The sequence below is a fragment of the Bubalus bubalis genome, chromosome 11 (assembly GCF_019923935.1).
Source record: "Bubalus bubalis isolate 160015118507 breed Murrah chromosome 11, NDDB_SH_1, whole genome shotgun sequence".
NCBI classification, from domain to species: Eukaryota; Metazoa; Chordata; class Mammalia; order Artiodactyla; family Bovidae; genus Bubalus; species Bubalus bubalis.
Genome location: NC_059167.1, coordinates 80437519 through 80454169, shown reverse-complemented (window position 1 = coordinate 80454169; position 16651 = coordinate 80437519). Strand labels below are relative to the sequence as shown.

The 16651-nt window shown below is 44.1% G+C and overlaps 3 gene segments (V, D, J or C); all 3 read right to left on the bottom strand.

Annotated features, from left to right (window-relative positions):
* LOC102415345 overlaps positions 1 to 16651 on the bottom strand; it is a gene marked incomplete in the record, with an annotated part of 786957 nt that overhangs the window by 235330 nt on the left and 534976 nt on the right.
* Positions 1311 to 2108, bottom strand: LOC112587994. The segment is given in 2 exon segments: positions 1311 to 1702; positions 1950 to 2108. Coding segments are annotated over 2 exon segments (357 nt in total).
* LOC112587995 lies at positions 7770 to 8677 on the bottom strand. The segment is given in 2 exon segments: positions 7770 to 8268; positions 8522 to 8677. Coding segments are annotated over 2 exon segments (357 nt in total).

Genomic DNA, 16651 nt, shown 5'->3' with positions numbered 1-16651 from the left:
TCCAAGAAACATACAAGATGCATCTCAGGATTATCGTTGGAAGGCAAGAATCTGTGTGTGCATCCATCCCTTTTCCTTCTGGTTGCTGCCTGCTGGCAGGGGTGGTAATTCCCCTTTAGTTTCAGGCTGTGCTTGCCCATGGACTGAATGAGCTCCCAAGGAGTCAGAGAAGGCCCTGGGGTATGAAGTAAAACTAAGACACAGTGGATGCTTAATGTTGCATGTTATCAGCTTGAGATGAGTCCCAGTGTCCACAGATTTGTCACAGCTATTGATAACACCAGACCTAGGTATTTGGATGTGACAGTAAGGCACATGAGATATTTGTTACAGAGCTCTCTTTGACAGTACACAGATGTGTGCTTGTCACATGTTATTTACACTGTGTCTCTGAGTATTCAAGGTTGTGACAGGCTGCAATGCATCTGAAACACTTGACACACGAGGTGGTATGACCTGAGCTTCAGGCCCCACTCCTTTAAGTGGTACTCATCTTCTCCCTCCTCTGCGATGCTCTCCAAACTTCTGTACACCAGACAGAACTTTAGCAAACTCAAATTCTTACCAGGTGTGGTGGCCCAGACCCTCACTGCTGAGAGGCCTCTGTTCTTAGTTTGTTCTTTTTAGACCTTGTTGCCACAGTGACCATTTGCTGTTTTTACTGGGCCTGGAAATACCCCATGTGAAACACTTGCATTCCAGACATATTCATTTTTGTTTTCATTGTGCTGCAACAACCTGGTACTCCATGATAATCAGGGTCAAAAACCCCTCCACCTAGTAATTCCTGTCTTTGCCTGCTGGACCATCAGCTCAAGGAGTTCAAAGTGACCTAGGTGACAGTCAGAGCTGCAGGTTCAGTGAAATCAACCTAGGTTATCTGTTAAGTCTGTGGTGAGACCAGTGGGGTCCGGCCCTGGTTATGTCCACGCTGTCACAACTGTTGTGTACTAAAATAGGTATCTTTTTCTGAGGAGTTTCAGTTTTGGTCAAGGAGGACAGTTAAAAGACAAACACCTATGAACAACTTGGAAAAGATTAGGATTCTTGGAGGTACGAGTTCCCAGGAAAATTATAAAGATTTGCTAGACAGAAGAAATGCTTCAGAAATCGAACTGATCACATATACCATATGAAGCTATGAGGGTTACAGATGATATCATGAATGAAGACATCTCGTAAAACAGGAAAGTACTATACATGTTATTATATTTACTTAAGGACTACAAGTCACAGACATTCATCTCTCTGTGTTTCTTATATTTAGATAGGAACAACTATTATTTCAAGGAGAAGTCAATGAATTTCTGTTCCTTTTACCCCAGCTACTTCCCCCGACCTCTGCACAGATGCTGAGGTCTGAGGTTTCTGTAGGCCTCTCTCCATTGCTCATCTCACCGTGCACCACTGTAAGCACAGAAATACATTGCAGCATCCTCCAGCTGGGAGTCTGAGATCCTGAGACTGAAGGCTTTGGCTTCTTTCTGGAAGTTCACAGAGTAGCGATCGTTGGTTGCATTCTGTTGTTCATAAGCATTTTGGTGAATAATGAAAACCATCTCCCCTCTGGGAGGCTGTTTGTACCAGAACAAATAATAATCCCTCTCACTGGTGCTATATGTACAGTCCAGGGTCACTGTGCCTGTCTCCTGTACAGACTCTTCTGGTTGAGGCTGAGTGACCGTCTGGGCCACACTGGGTCCTGTGGGAAGGAGGAGAGAAAGGTCCGCACTGGGTGTCACAGGAGAGAGAAAGCAGGCAGATGTCCAAGCTGGTCCCCATTGCCACCCATCTTTCTTCTGCTTGATCTAAATAAAATTCATCAGCTTTCTTGCCCCCTGTAGCTTGGACCCATGAGGAAGTAACAAGATACCCGTGTTAATAATTTTTCTTCCTACTTCCCAGTCGTAGTGGCTGTTAGTAAAAGCAAATACATATGCTTTCCTTACCAAGATAGATGGAGACCACGGCTGCCCACAGCAAACCGGGGCCTGCCATGCTGGCAGCTCTCTCCTTCAGGGAGATAAAAGCCTCTTGTTCTCATCAGAACCTTGGTGACATCCTGGCTTCAGAACAGGAACGGGTGTGTCAGATGGGCCGTTGATTCTCTGTTGTCAACCGTGCAAGCAGTGCCCTCTTATGGTCATGGAAATAATTACTGAGGCAATTCCTATGATGATTCACTCCTCTACATAGAAGGAACTTGGTTTAGTCAAGAAATCTGTTCTATAAGGAGTCTGTGACCATTGGAGAGAAGGGATTCAAGGATTCACTATTAGAGAAGAACTTGGAGGAGATAAAGTTTTGAGGTGTGCTTATGGGACCAATATGATTTGACCAGCCTGATATATACATGAAAGGGAAATTTGGGTGAGTGGAAAAACCACAAAAGAAAATCAAGAGACTGAGATGCTTATGGGTTGGTAAGGAGAATAGACTGGAATAGAGGTATATTTTGAGAAGAAGTAGGAATGAGGTTTAAATAATGAGGATGAGCAGATTCAGGGACAGGTGCCGGGAGCCAGCATGAGGATCTCCGCCTGTGGCAAAGGTCATGAGGAAGGAGGCTCGGCATACGCAAAGGCGGGATTGAGCCTCAGGAGTCCCCCTGGAAATTCTCGAGCATCTACCCCCAAAACCAGAGTCTGCCTACTTTACTGCTTTGTGCTCTCACCTACACCTCTGACTTTACGGGGGGCTGTCCCCTACCACCTCGCTCTGAAAAAGAGTTAACTTACAGCTCCAGTTAATAATAATTCCTGGGCGTGACAGGAATGTTTCAACCTACAAACTCCTCTGAAGGTTCTCTAGCCTGCCTGACAGGTTTTTCCGGCCACATGTGATTGTTCACAGCTTCCCAATTGAGAGAGGCATGAGATGCTTTAAACCTTTTAAAAACAGATTTTTTTTGAGAAGTTAGAAAATTTTTACTATAGTATTAGTGGGCTAGTTAGGAATTATACTGGTGAAGGGTTTCATTGTTGAGCCCAAATTTGCTGCTACATCTCCATATCCCTTGCCCCTTATACACATTAATGAATATAACTAACATATAAGAGAAATAAGTATTAACCTTTGATATTAATCACGTTAGACCTTAGGAGCAATGGCTGTGCTTTGCTGGAGCAGCCGTGAAGAGATACCGCATGCCCAAGGTAAGAGATACCCCACGCCCAAGGTAAGAGAAACCCAACTAGGACGGTAGGGGTTGCAAGAGGGCATCAGAAGGCAAACACACTGAAACCATACTCACAGAAAACTAGTCAATCTAATCACACTAGGACCACAGCCTTGTCTAACTCAATGAAACTAAGCCATGCCCGTGGGGCAACCCAAGACAGGCGGGTCACGGTGGAGAGATTTGACAGAATGTGGTCCACTGGAGAAGGGAATGGCAAGCCACTTCAGTATTCTTGCCTTGAGAACCCCATGAACAGTATGAAAAGGCAAAATGATAGGATACTGAAAGAGAAACTCCCCAGGTCAGTAGTTGCCCAATATGCTACTGGAGATCAGTGGAGAAATAACTCCAGGAAGAATGAAGGGATGGAGCCAAAGCAAAAACAATACCCAGCTGTGGATGTGACTGGTGATAGAAGCAAGTCTGATGCTGTAAAGAACAATATTGCATAGGAACCTGGAATGTCAGCTCCATGAATCAAGGCAAACTGGAAGTGGTCAAACAAGAGATGGCAAGAGTGAATGTCGACATTCTAGGAATCAGTGAACTGAAATGGACTGGAATGGGTGAATTTAACTCAGATGACCATTATATCTAGTACTGCGGGCAGGAATCCCTCAGAAGACATGGAGTGGCCATCATGGACAACAAGAGTCTGAAATGCAGTAGTTGGATGCAATCTCAAAAACGACGGAATGATCTCTGTTCGTTTCCAAGGCAAACCATTCAGTGTCACTGTAATCCAAGTCTACGCCCAACCAGTAACGCTGAAGAAGCTGAAGTTGAATGGTTCTATGAAGACCTACTAGACCTTTTAGAACTAACACCCAAAAAAGATGTCCTTTTCATTATAGGGGACTGGAATGCAAAAGTAGGAAGTCAAGAAACACCTGGAGTAACAGGCAAATTTGGCCTTGGAATACGGAATGAAGCAGGGCAAAGACTAATCGAGTTTTGCCAAGAAAATGCACTGGTCATAACAAACACCCTCTTCCAACAACACAAGAGAAGACTCTATACATGCACATCACCAGATGGTCAACACCAAAATCACATTGATTATATTCTTTGCAGCCAAAGATGGAGAAGCTCTATAGAGTCAGCAAAAACAAGACCGGGAGCTGACTGTGGCTCAGACCATGAACTCCTTATTGCCAAATTCAGACTTAAATTGAAGAAAGTAGGGAAAACCACTAGCCCATTCAGGTATGACCTAAATCAAATCCCTTATGATTATACAGTGGAAGTGAGAAATAGATTTAAGGGCCTAGATTTGATAGATAGAGTGCCTGATGAACTATGGAATGAGGTTCATGGCATTGTACAGGAGACAGAGATCAAGACCATCCCCATGGAAAAGAAATGCAAAAAAGCAAAATGGTTGTCTGGGGAGGCCTTACAAATAGCTGTGAAAAGAATAGAAGCAAAAGCAAAGGAGAAAAGGAAAGATATAAACATCTGAATGCAGAGTTCCAAAGAATAGCAAGAAGAGATAAGAAAGCCTTCTTCATCGATCAATGCAAAGAAATGGAGGAAAACAACAGAATGGGAAAGACTAAGGATCTCTTCAAGAAAATCAGAGATACCAAAGGAACATTTTATGCAAAGATGAGCTCGATAAAGGACAGAAATGGTATGGACCTAAAAGAAGCAGAAGATATTAAGAAGAGATGGCAAGAATACACAGAAGAACTGTACAAAAAAGATCTTCACGACCCAGATAATCACGATGGTGTGATCACTCACCTAGAGCCAGACATCCTGGAATGTGAAGTCAAGTGGGCCTTAGAAAGCATCACTACGAACAAAGCTAGTGGAGGTGATGGAATTCCAGTTGAGCTATTCCAAATCCTGAAAGATGATGCTGTGAAAGTGCTGCACTCAATATGCCAGCAAATTTGGAAAACTCAGCAGTGGCCACAGGACTGGAAAAGGTCAGTTTTCATTCCAATCCCAAAGAAAGGCAATGCTAAAGAATGCTCAAACTACCGCACAATTGCATTCATCTCACATGCTAGTAAAGTAATGCTTAAAATTCTCCAAGCCAGACTTAAGCAATATGTGAACCGTGAACTTCCAGAAGTTCAAGCTGGTTTTAGAAAATGCAGAGGAACCAGAGATCAAATTGCCAACATCCGCTGGATCATGGAAAAAGCAAGAGAGTTCCAGAAAAACATCTATTTCTGCTTTATTGACTATGCCAAAGCCTTTGACTGTGTGGATCACAATAAACTGTGGAAAATTCTGAAAGAGATGGGAATACCAGACCACCTGATCTGCCTCTTGAGAAATCTGTATGCATGTCAGGAAGCAACAGTTAGAACTGGACATGGAACAACAGACTGGTTCCAAATAGGAAAAGGAGTACGTCAAGGCTGTATATTGTCACCCTGTTTATTTAACTTATATTCAGAGATGAGAAACGCTGGGCTGGAAGAAGCACAAGCTGGAATCAAGATTTCCGGGAGAAATATCAATAACCTCAGATATGCAGATGACACCACCCTTATGGCAGAAAGTGAAGAGGAACTCAAAAGCCTCTTGATGAAGGTGAAAGTGGAGAGTGAAAAAGTGGGCTTAAAGCTCAACATTCAGAAAACGAAGATCATGGCATCTGGTCCCATCACTTCATGGGAAATAGATGGGGAAACAGTGGAAACAGTGTCAGACTTTATTTTTCTGGGCTCCAAAATCACTACAGATGGTGACTGGAGCCATGAAATTAAAAGGCGCTTACTCCTTGGAAGGAAAGTTATGACCAACCTAGATAGCATATTGAAAAGCAGAGTCATTACTTTGGCAACAAAGGTTCGTCTAGTCAAGGCTATGGTTTTTCCAGTGGTCATGTATGGATGTGAGAGTTGGACTGTGAAGAAGGCTGAGCGCCGAAGAATTGGTGCTTTTGAACTGTGGTGTTGGAGAAGACTCTTGAGAGTCCCTTGGACTGCAAGGAGATCCAACCAGTCCATTCTGAAGGAGATCAGCCCTGGGATTTCTTTGGAAGGAATGATGCTAAAGCTGAAACTCCAGTACTTTGGCCACCTCATGCGAAGAGTTGACTCATTGGAAAAGACTCTGATGCTGGGAGGGATTGGGGGCAGGAGGAGAAGGGGACGACAGAGGATGAGATGGCTGGATGGCATCACTGACTCGATGGACGTGAGTCTGAGTGAACTCCGGGATTTGGTGATGGACAGGGAGGCCTGGCGTGCTGAGATTTATGTGGTCGCAAAGAGTCGGACATGACTGAGTGACTGATCTGATCTGATGATCTGTGGTGCCCGTGTGATTAGATTGACTAGTTTTCTGTGATTATGGTTTCAGTGTGTCTGTCCTCTGATGCCCTCTTGCAACACCTACCATCTTACTTGGGTTTCTCTTACCGTGGGCGTGATGTATCTCTTCACGGCTGCTCCAGCAAAGTGAAGCCAATGCTCCTTACCTTGGACGAGGGGAATCTCCTCACCGCCGCCCTTCCTGACCTTCAACGTGGGATAGCTCCTCTAGGCCCTCCTGTGCCCGCGCAGACATGGCTTGGGTTCAGTCCTCCCGGCCACCGCCCCTGGCCTCGGGCTTAAGGGCGTGGGGTACCTCCTCCCGGCAGCTGGGGCACGCCAAAGTGCAGGCGGCTGCAACGGGCGCGCCAACGCCCAGGCAAGAGGAGCTACCCCACGTCCAAGGTCAGGGGCAGAAGCCGGGAGGACCCCATGCTGAAGGGCAGCGGCCGAGAGGAGTTACCCCACGTCTGAGGTCAGGGCAGCAGCCGAGAGTGCCAGATTGCGATGGCGCAGGAATGGCAGAGAGGAGCTACCCCACGTCCGAAGTCAGGGGGAGCGGCCGAGAGGAGATACCCAGCGTCCGAGGTCAGGGGCAGTGACGAGAGGAGTTACCCCGCATCCGAGGTTAGGGGCGGCCGCTGGGACAGAACTTTAGCAAACTCAAATTCTTACCAGGTGTGGTGGCTCAGACCCTCACTGCTTAGAGGCCTCTGTTCTTAGTTTGTTCTTTTTAGACCTTGTTGCCACAGTGACCATTTGCTGTTTTTACTGGGCCTGGAAATACCCCATGTGAAACACTTGCATTCCAGACATATTCATTTTTGTTTTCATTGTGCTGCAACAACCTGGTACTCCATGATAATCAGGGTCAAAAACCCCTCCACCTAGTAATTCCTGTCTTTGCCTGCTGGACCATCAGCTCAAGGAATTCAAAGTGACCTAGGTGACAGTCAGAGCTGCAGGTTCAGTGAAATCAACCTAGGTTATCTGTTAAGTCTGTGGTGAGACCAGTGGGGTCCGTCCCTGGTTATGTCCACACTGTCACAACTCTTGTATACTAAAATAGGTATCTTTTCCTGAGGAGTTTCAGTTTTGGTCAAGGAGGACAGTTAAAAGACAAACACCTATGAACAACTTGGAAAAGATTAAGATTCCTGGAGGTAAGAGTTCCCAGGAAAATTATAAAGATTTGCTAGACAGAAGAAATGCTTCAGAAATCGAACTGATCACGTATACCATATGAAGCTATGAGGGTTACAGATGATATCACGAATGAAGACATCTTGTAAAACAGGAAAGTACTATACATGTTATTATATTTACTTAAGGACTACAAGTCACAGACATTCATCTCTCTGTGTTTCTTATATTTAGATAGGAACAACTATTATTTCAAGGAGAAGTCAATGATTTTCTGTTCCTCTTACCCCAGCTACTTCCCCCGACCTCTGCACAGATGCTGAGGTCTGAGGTTTCTGTAGGCCTCTCTCTGTTGCTCATCTCACCGTGCACCACTGTAAGCACAGAAATACATTGCAGCATCCTCCAGCTGGGAGTCTGAGATCCTGAGACTGAAGGCTTTGGCTTCTTTCTGGAAGTTCACAGAGTAGCGATCGTTGGTTGCATTCTGTTGTTCATAAGCATTTTGGCGAATAATGAAAACCATCTCCCCACTGGGAGGCTGTTTGTACCAGAACAAATAATAATTACTCTCACTAGTGCTATATGTACAGTCCAGGGTCACTGTGCCTGTCTCCTGTACAGACTCTTCTGGTTGAGGCTGAGTGACCGTCTGGGCCACACTGGGTCCTGTGGGAAGGAGGAGAGAAAGGTCCGCACTGGGTGTCACAGGAGAGAGAAAGCAGGCAGATGTCCAAGCTGGTCCCCATTGCCACCCACCTTTCTTCTACTTGATCTAAACTTCAATAAAATTCATCAGCTTTCTTGTCCCCTGTAGCTTGGACCCATGAGGAAGTAACAAGATACCTGTGTTAATAATTTTTCTTCCTACTTCCCAGTCGTAGTGGCTGTTAGTAAAAGCAAATACATATGCTTTCCTTACCAAGATAGATGGAGACCATGGCTGCCCACAGCAAACCTGGGCCTGCCATGCTGGCAGCTCTCTCCTTCAGGGAGATAAAAGCCTCTTGTTCTCATCAGAACCTTGGTGACATCCTGGCTTCAGAACAGGAACTGGTGTGTCAGACGGGCTGTTGATTCTCTGTTGTCAACTGTGGAGGCAGTGCCCTCTTATGGTCATGGAAATAATTACTGAGGCAATTCCTATGATGATTCACTCCTCTACATAGAAGGAACTTGGTTTAGTCAAGAAATCTGTTCTATAAGGAGTCTGTGACCATTGGAGAGAAGGGATTCAAGGATTCACTATTAGAGAAGAACTTGGAGGAGATAAAGTTTTGAGGTGTGCTTATGGGACCAATATGATTTGACCAGCCTGATATATACATGAAAGGGAAATTTGGGTGAGTGGAAAAACCACAAAAGAAAATCAAGAGACTGAGATGCTTATGGGTTGGTAAGGAGAATAGACTGGAATAGAGGTATATTTTGAGAAGAAGTAGGAATGAGGTTTAAATAATGAGGATGAGCAGATTCAGGGACAGGTGCCGGGAGCCAGCATGAGGATCTCCGCCTGTGGCAAAGGTCATGAGGAAGGAGGCTCGGCATACGCAAAGGCGGGATTGAGCCTCAGGAGTCTCCCTGGAAATTCTCGAGCATCTACCCCCAAAACCAGAGTATGCCTACTTTACTGCTTTGTGCTCTCACCTACACCTCTGACTTTACGGGGGGGCTGTCCCCTACCACCTCGCTCTGAAAAAGAGTTAACTTACAGCTCCAGTTAATAATAATTCCTGGGCATGACAGGAGTGTTTCAACCTACAAACTCCTCTGAAGGTTCTCTAGCCTGCCTGACAGGTTTGTCCGGCCACATGTGATTGTTCACAGCCTCCCAATTGTGAGAGGCACGAGATGCTTTAAACCTTTAAAAACAGATTTTTTTTTGAGAAGTTAGAAAATTTTTACTATAGTATTAGTGGGCTAGTTAGGAATTATACCGGTGGAGGGTTTCATTGTTGAGCCAAAATTTGCTGCTACATCTCCATATCCCTTGCCCCTTATACACATTAATGAATATAACTAACATATAAGAGAAATAAGTATTAACCTTTGATATTAATCACGTTAGACCTTAGGCTAAGCAAATTCTTTCCTTAATTAAAACCCATTACACCCTCACCCTATAGGAATGTAACTTTATCTGGTGCCTCGGAAGGTGGCGTCTGTTTTAAGAATAATCACCCCTGGAGAAATAAGTGTTCTGGTTGACTGACCGCTGTCACAAGGAGAGGGTCATAAATTGTCAGCAGGCCCCCTGGCCAGAAGATGATGTAACACCCCTAAGACCTTTGTATACATTTGTATGAAGCGCCTGATTTTTATAAAAGTCAGGACTGCTCACCCCGCATGACTTTTGTATTACATCTCTGTGTATAAAAACTGGACCCTGGAAAATAAAGAATGGGATCAGTTCCTCGAAAGACTGGTCTCCTCATGTTATTCTTTCTTTCACCTTCTGGCTGAATTCCCATCTGGAGCATGGAGGCCCACCAAGCCTACTAATTTTGCCTGGGCTTCTAAGATCTGACCGGGGAGGCCTTAGTGTCTCCTCTCCCTTGGTAGAATGGGAAGACGCCTGTGGCCTACGTGGGTGGTGCAAACTTCTTGTCTTGAAGTTTTATTGGTTTTCTGCGTAAACCAAGATATTCAGCCTGTTTTCTCCACTGAATTTTCTCACTGAGCTATCCTTATTTTATTACTCTTTATATCTCTAATTAATATTTAATTAAAGCTATTGTTTCCTGATTGCCGAAGCCATCTCCTCTTCGAATTGCCTGGATCAACTGGGGCTGGACCCTGGCAAAAAGGGATAATGATATTCATTAAAATTGAGATTGATAAGTAAGGGTATGATCATACATCTACAGAGACTGGATTTTCATAAATATGATCTATTTCACTACCTTTTGAAAAAATAAGGTGTCAGCTTCGATTTTTCCAGTTATGTAATCACTCAAGTACCTGCCTGCTCTTGTTAGAAATCAGCCCAGTAAAGTTTACCTTGAACTTTCTTCCATTCTTTCTCTATCAAAATTTTAAAGCACCTCTGTTTTAATTTTGTCTCCTCGCAACCCCAGAAAAGGAGCCTAAAGCAAGAATTCAGGTGAAGGCAGTTTATTTGGGAAGTGATCTTAAGAAGCAGAAATGAGAAAGTAGATAGCACAGTATTGGGGCTTGATTCTGCCAGGATCTCCAAGAAACATACAAGATGCATCTCAGGATTATCGTTGGAAGGCAAGAATCTGTGTGTGCATCCATCCCTTTTCCTTCTGGTTGCTGCCTGCTGGCAGGGGCTGTGCTTGCCCGTGGACTGAATGAGCTCCCAAGGAATCAGAGAAGGCCCTGGGGTATGAAGTAAAACTAAGACACAGTGGATGCTTAATGTTGCATGTTATCAGCTTGAGATGAGTCCCAGCGTCCACAGATTTGTCACAGCTATTGATAACATCAGACCTGGTATTTGGATGTGACAGTAAGGCACATGAGATATTTGTTACAGAGCTCGCATTGACAATCCACAGATGTGTGCTTGTCACATGTTATTTACACTGTGTCTCTGAGTATTCAAGGTTGTGGCAGGCTGCAATCCATCTGAAACACTTGATACACGAGGTGGTATGACCTGAGCTTCAGGCCCCACTCCTTTAAGTGGTACTCACCTTCTTGCTCTTCGATGCTCTCCAAACTTCTGTATATCACACAGAACGTTCAGATCAGATCAGTCGCTCAGTCATGTCCGACTCTTTGCGACCACATGAATCGCAGCACGCCAGGCCTCCCTGTCCATCAATAACTCCTGGAGTTCACTCAGACTCAAATCACTTATGTCCATCGAGTCAGTGATGCCATCCAGCCATCTCATCCTCTGTCGTCCCCTTCTCCTCTTGTCCCCAATCCCTCCCAGAATCAGAATTTTTTCCAATGAGTCAACTCTTCGCATGAGGTGGCCAAAGTACTGGAGTTTCAGCTTTCACATCATTCCTTCCAAAGAAATCCCAGGGCTGATCTCCTTCAGAATGGACCGGTTGGATCTCCTTGCAGTCCAAGGGACTCTCAAGAGTCTTCTCCAACACCACAGTTCAAAAGCATCAATTCTTTGGCCCTCAGCCTTCTTCACAGTCCAACTCTCACATCCATGCATGACCACGGGAAAAAACATAGCCTTGACTAGACGAACCTTTCTTGGAAAAGTAATGTCTCTGCTTTTCAATATGCTATCTAGGTTGGTCATAACTTTCCTTCCAAGGAGTAAGCGTCTTTTAATTTCATGGCTGCAGTCACCATCTGCAGTGATTTTGGAGCCCCCCAAAATAAAGTCTGACACTGTTTCCACTGTTTCCCCATCTATTTCCCATGAAGTGATGGGACCGGATGCCATAATCTTCGTTTTCTGAACATTGAGCTTTAAGCCAACGTTTTCACTCTCCACTTTCACCTTCATCAAAAGGCTTTTGAGTTCCTCTTCACTTTCTGCCATAAGGGTGGTGTCATCTGCATATCTGAGGTTATTGATATTTCCCCCAGCAATCTTGATTCCAGCTTGTGTTTCTTCCAGTCCAGCGTTTCTCATCTCTGAATATAAGTTAAATAAACAGGGTGACAATATACAGCCTTGACGTACTCCTTTTCCTATTTGGAACCAGTCTGTTGTTCCATGTCCAGTTCTAACTGTTGCTTCCTGACATGCATACAGATTTCTCAAGAGGCAGATCAGGTGGTCTGGTATTCCCATCTCTTTCAGAATTTTCCACAGTTTATTGTGATCCACACAGTCAAAGGCTTTGGCATAGTCAATAAATCAGAAATAGATGTTTTTCTGGAACTCTTTTGCTTTTTCCATGATCCAGCGGATGTTGGCAATTTGATCTCTGGTTCCTCTGCCTTTTCTAAAACCAGCTTGAACTTCTGGAAGTTCGCGGTTCACATATTGCTTAAGTCTGGCTTGGAGAATTTTGAGCATTACTTTACTAGCATGTGAGATGAGTGCAATTGTGCGGTAGTTTGAGCATTCTGTGGCCTTGCCTTTCTTTGGGATTGGAATGAAAACTGACCTTTTCCAGTCCTGTGGCCACTGCTGAGTTTTCCAAATCTGCTGGCATATTGAGTGCAGCACTTTCACAGCATCATCTTTCAGGATTTGGAATAGCTCAACTGGAATTCCATCACCTCCACTAGCTTTGTTCGTAGTGATGCTTTCTAAGGCCCACTTGACTTCACATTCCAGGATGTCTGGCTCTAGGTCAGTGATCACACCATCATGATTATCTGGGTCATGAAGATCTTTTTGTACAGTTCTTCTGTGTATTCTTGCCATCTCTTCTTAATATCTTCTGCTTCTGTTAAGTCCATGCCATTTCTGTCCTTTATCGAGCCCATTGTAGCATGAAATGTTCCTTTGGTATCTCTGATTTTCTTGAAGAGATCTCTAGTCTTTCCCGTTCTGTTGTTTTCCTCTATTTCTTTGCATTGATCGCTGAAGAAGGCTTTCTTACCTCTTCTTGCTATTCTTTGGAACTCTGCATTCAGATGTTTATATCTTCCTTTTCTCTTTTGCTTTTCGCTTCTCTTCTTTTCACAGCTATTTGTAAGGCCTCCCCAGACAACCATCTTGCTTTTTTGCATTTCTTTTCCATGGGGATGGTCTTGATCCCTGTCTCCTGTACAATGTCACAAACCTCATTCCATAGTTCATCAGGCACTCTATCTATCAAATCTAGGCCCTTAAATCTATTTCTCACTTCCACTGTATAATCATAAGGGGTTTGATTTAGGTCATACTTGAATGGGCTAGTGGTTTTCCCTACTTTCTTCAATTTAAGTCTGAATTTGGCAATAAGGAGTTCATGGTCTGAGCCACAGTCAGCTCCTGGTCTTGTTTTTGCTGACTCTATAGAGCTTCTCCATCTTTGGCTGCAAAGAATATAATCAATGTGATTTTGGTGTTGACCAAAATGGTGATGTGCATGTATAGAGTCTTCTCTTGTGTTGTTGGAAGAGGGTGTTTGTTATGACCAGTGCATTTTCTTGGCAAAACTCGATTAGTCTTTGCCCTGCTTCATTCCGTATTCCAAGGCCAAATTTGCCTGTTACTCCAGGTGTTTCTTGACTTCCTACTTTTGCATTCCAGTCCCCTATAATGGAAAGGACATCTTTTTTGGGTGTTAGTTCTAAAAGGTCTTGTAGGTCTTCATAGAACCATTCAACTTCAGCTTCTTCAGCATTACTGGTTGGGGCATAGACTTGGATTACTGTGATACTGAATGGTTTGCCTTGGAAACAAACAGAGATCATTCCATCGTTTTTGAGATTGCATCCAACTACTGCATTTCAGACTCTTTTGTTGACCATGATGGCCACTCCATTTCTTCTGAGGGATTCCTGCCCGCAGTACTAGATATAATGGTCATCTGAGTTAAATTCACCCATTCCAGTCCATTTCAGTTCACTGATTCCTAGAATGTCGACATTCACTCTTGCCATCTCTTGTTTGACCACTTCCAGTTTGCCTTGATTCATGGAGCTGACATTCCAGGTTCCTATGCAATATTGCTCTTTACAGCATCAGACTTGCTTCTATCACCAGTCACATGCACAGCTGGGTATTCTTTTTGCTTTGGCTCCAACCCTTCATTCTTTCTGGAGTTATTTCTCCACTGGTCTCCAGTAGCATATTGGGCACCTACTGACCTGGGGAGTCTTCTTTCAGTATCCTATCATTCTGCCTTTTCATACTGTTCATGGGGTTCTCAAGGCAAAAATACTGAAGTGGTTTGCCATCCCCTTCTCCAGTGGGCCACATTCTGTCAGATCTCTCGACCATGACCTGCCCACCTTGGGTTGCCCCATGGGCATGGCTTAGTTTCATTGAGTTAGGAGCAATGGCTGTGCTTTGCTGGAGCAGCCGTGAAGAGATACCCCATGCCCAAGGTAAGAGAAACCCAAGTAGGACAGTAGGGGTTGCAAGAGGGCATCAGAAGGCAAACACACTGAAACCATACTCACAGAAAACTAGTCAATCTAATCACACTAGGACCACAGCCTTGTCTAACTCAATGAAACTAAGCCATGCCCGTGGGGCAACCCAAGACAGGTGGGTCATGGTGGAGAGATTTGACAGAATGTGGTCCACTGGAGAAGGGAATGGCAAACCACTTCAGTATTCTTGCCTTGAGAACCCCATGAACAGTATGAAAAGGCAAAATGATAGGATACTGTAAGAGAAACTCCCCAGGTCAGTAGTTGCCCAATATGCTACTGGAGATCAGTGGAGAAATAACTCCAGAAAGAATGAAGGGATGGAGCCAAAGCAAAAACAATACCCAGCTGTGGATGTGACTGGTGATAGAAGCAAGGCCCGATGCTGTAAAGAGCAATACTGCATAGGAACCTGGAATGTCAGCTCCATGAATCAAGGCAAACTGGAAGTGGTCAAACAAGAGATGGCAAGAGTGAATGTCGACATTCTAGGAATCAGTGAACTGAAATGGACTGGAATGGGTGAATTTAACTCAGATGACCATTATATCTAGTACTGCGGGCAGGAATCCCTCAGAAGAAATGGAGTGGCCATCATGGTCAACAAAAGAGTCTGAAATGCAGTAGTTGGATGCAATCTCAAAAACGATGGAATGATCTCTGTTTGTTTCCAAGGCAAACCATTCAGTATCACAGTAATCCAAGTCTATGCCCCAACCAGTAATGCTGAAGAAGCTGAAGTTGAATGGTTCTATGAAGACCTACAAGACCTTTTAGAACTAACACCCAAAAAAGATGTCCTTTCCATTATAGGGGACTGGAATGCAAAAGTAGGAAGTCAAGAAACACCTGGAGTAACAGGCAAATTTGGCCTTGGAATACGGAATGAAGCAGGGCAAAGACTAATCGAGTTTTGCCAAGAAAATGCACTGGTCATAACAAACACCCTCTTCCAACAACACAAGAGAAGACTCTATACATGCACATCACCATTTTGGTCAACACCAAAATCACATTGATTATATTCTTTGCAGCCAAAGATGGAGAAGCTCTATAGAGTCAGCAAAAACAAGACCAGGAGCTGACTGTGGCTCAGACCATGAACTCCTTATTGCCAAATTCAGACTTAAATTGAAGAAAGTAGGGAAAACCACTAGCCCATTCAGGTATGACCTAAATCAAACCCCTTATGATTATACAGTGGAAGTGAGAAATAGATTTAAGGGCCTAGATATGATAGATAGAGTGCCTGATGAACTATGGAATGAGGTTTGTGACATTGTACAGGAGACAGGGATCAAGACCATCCCCATGGAAAAGAAATGCAAAAAAGCAAGATGGTTGTCTGGGGAGGCCTTACAAATAGCTGTGAAAAGAATAGAAGCAAAAGCAAAGGAGAAAAGGAAGATATAAATATCTGAATGCAGAGTTCCAAAGAATAGCAAGAAGAGGTAAGAAAACCTTCTTCAGCGATCAATGCAAAGAAATCGAGGAAAACAACAGAACGGGAAAGACTAGAGATCTCTTCAAGAAAATCAGAGATACCAAAGGAACATTTCATGCTACAATGGGCTCGATAAAGGACAGAAATGGCATGGACTTAACAGAAGCAGAAGATATTAAGAAGAGATGGCAAGAATACACAGAAGAACTGTACAAAAAGATCTTCATGACCCAGATAATCATGATGGTGTGATCACTGACCTAGAGCCAGACATCCTGGAATGTGAAGTCAAGTGGGCCTTAGAAAGCATCACTACGAACAAAGCTAGTGGAGGTGATGGAATTCCAGTTGAGCTATTCCAAATCCTGAAAGATGATGCTGTGAAAGTGCTGCAATCAATATGCCAGCAGATTTGGAAAACTCAGCAGTGGCCACAGGACTGGAAAAGGTCAGTTTTCATTCCAATCCCAAAGAAAGGCAAGGCCACAGAATGCTCAAACTACCGCACAATTGCACTCATCTCACATGCTAGTAAAGTAATGCTCAAAATTCTCCAAGCCAGACTTAAGCAATATGTGAACCGCGAACTTCCAGAAGTTCAAGCTGGTTTTAGAAAAGGCAGAGGAACCAGAG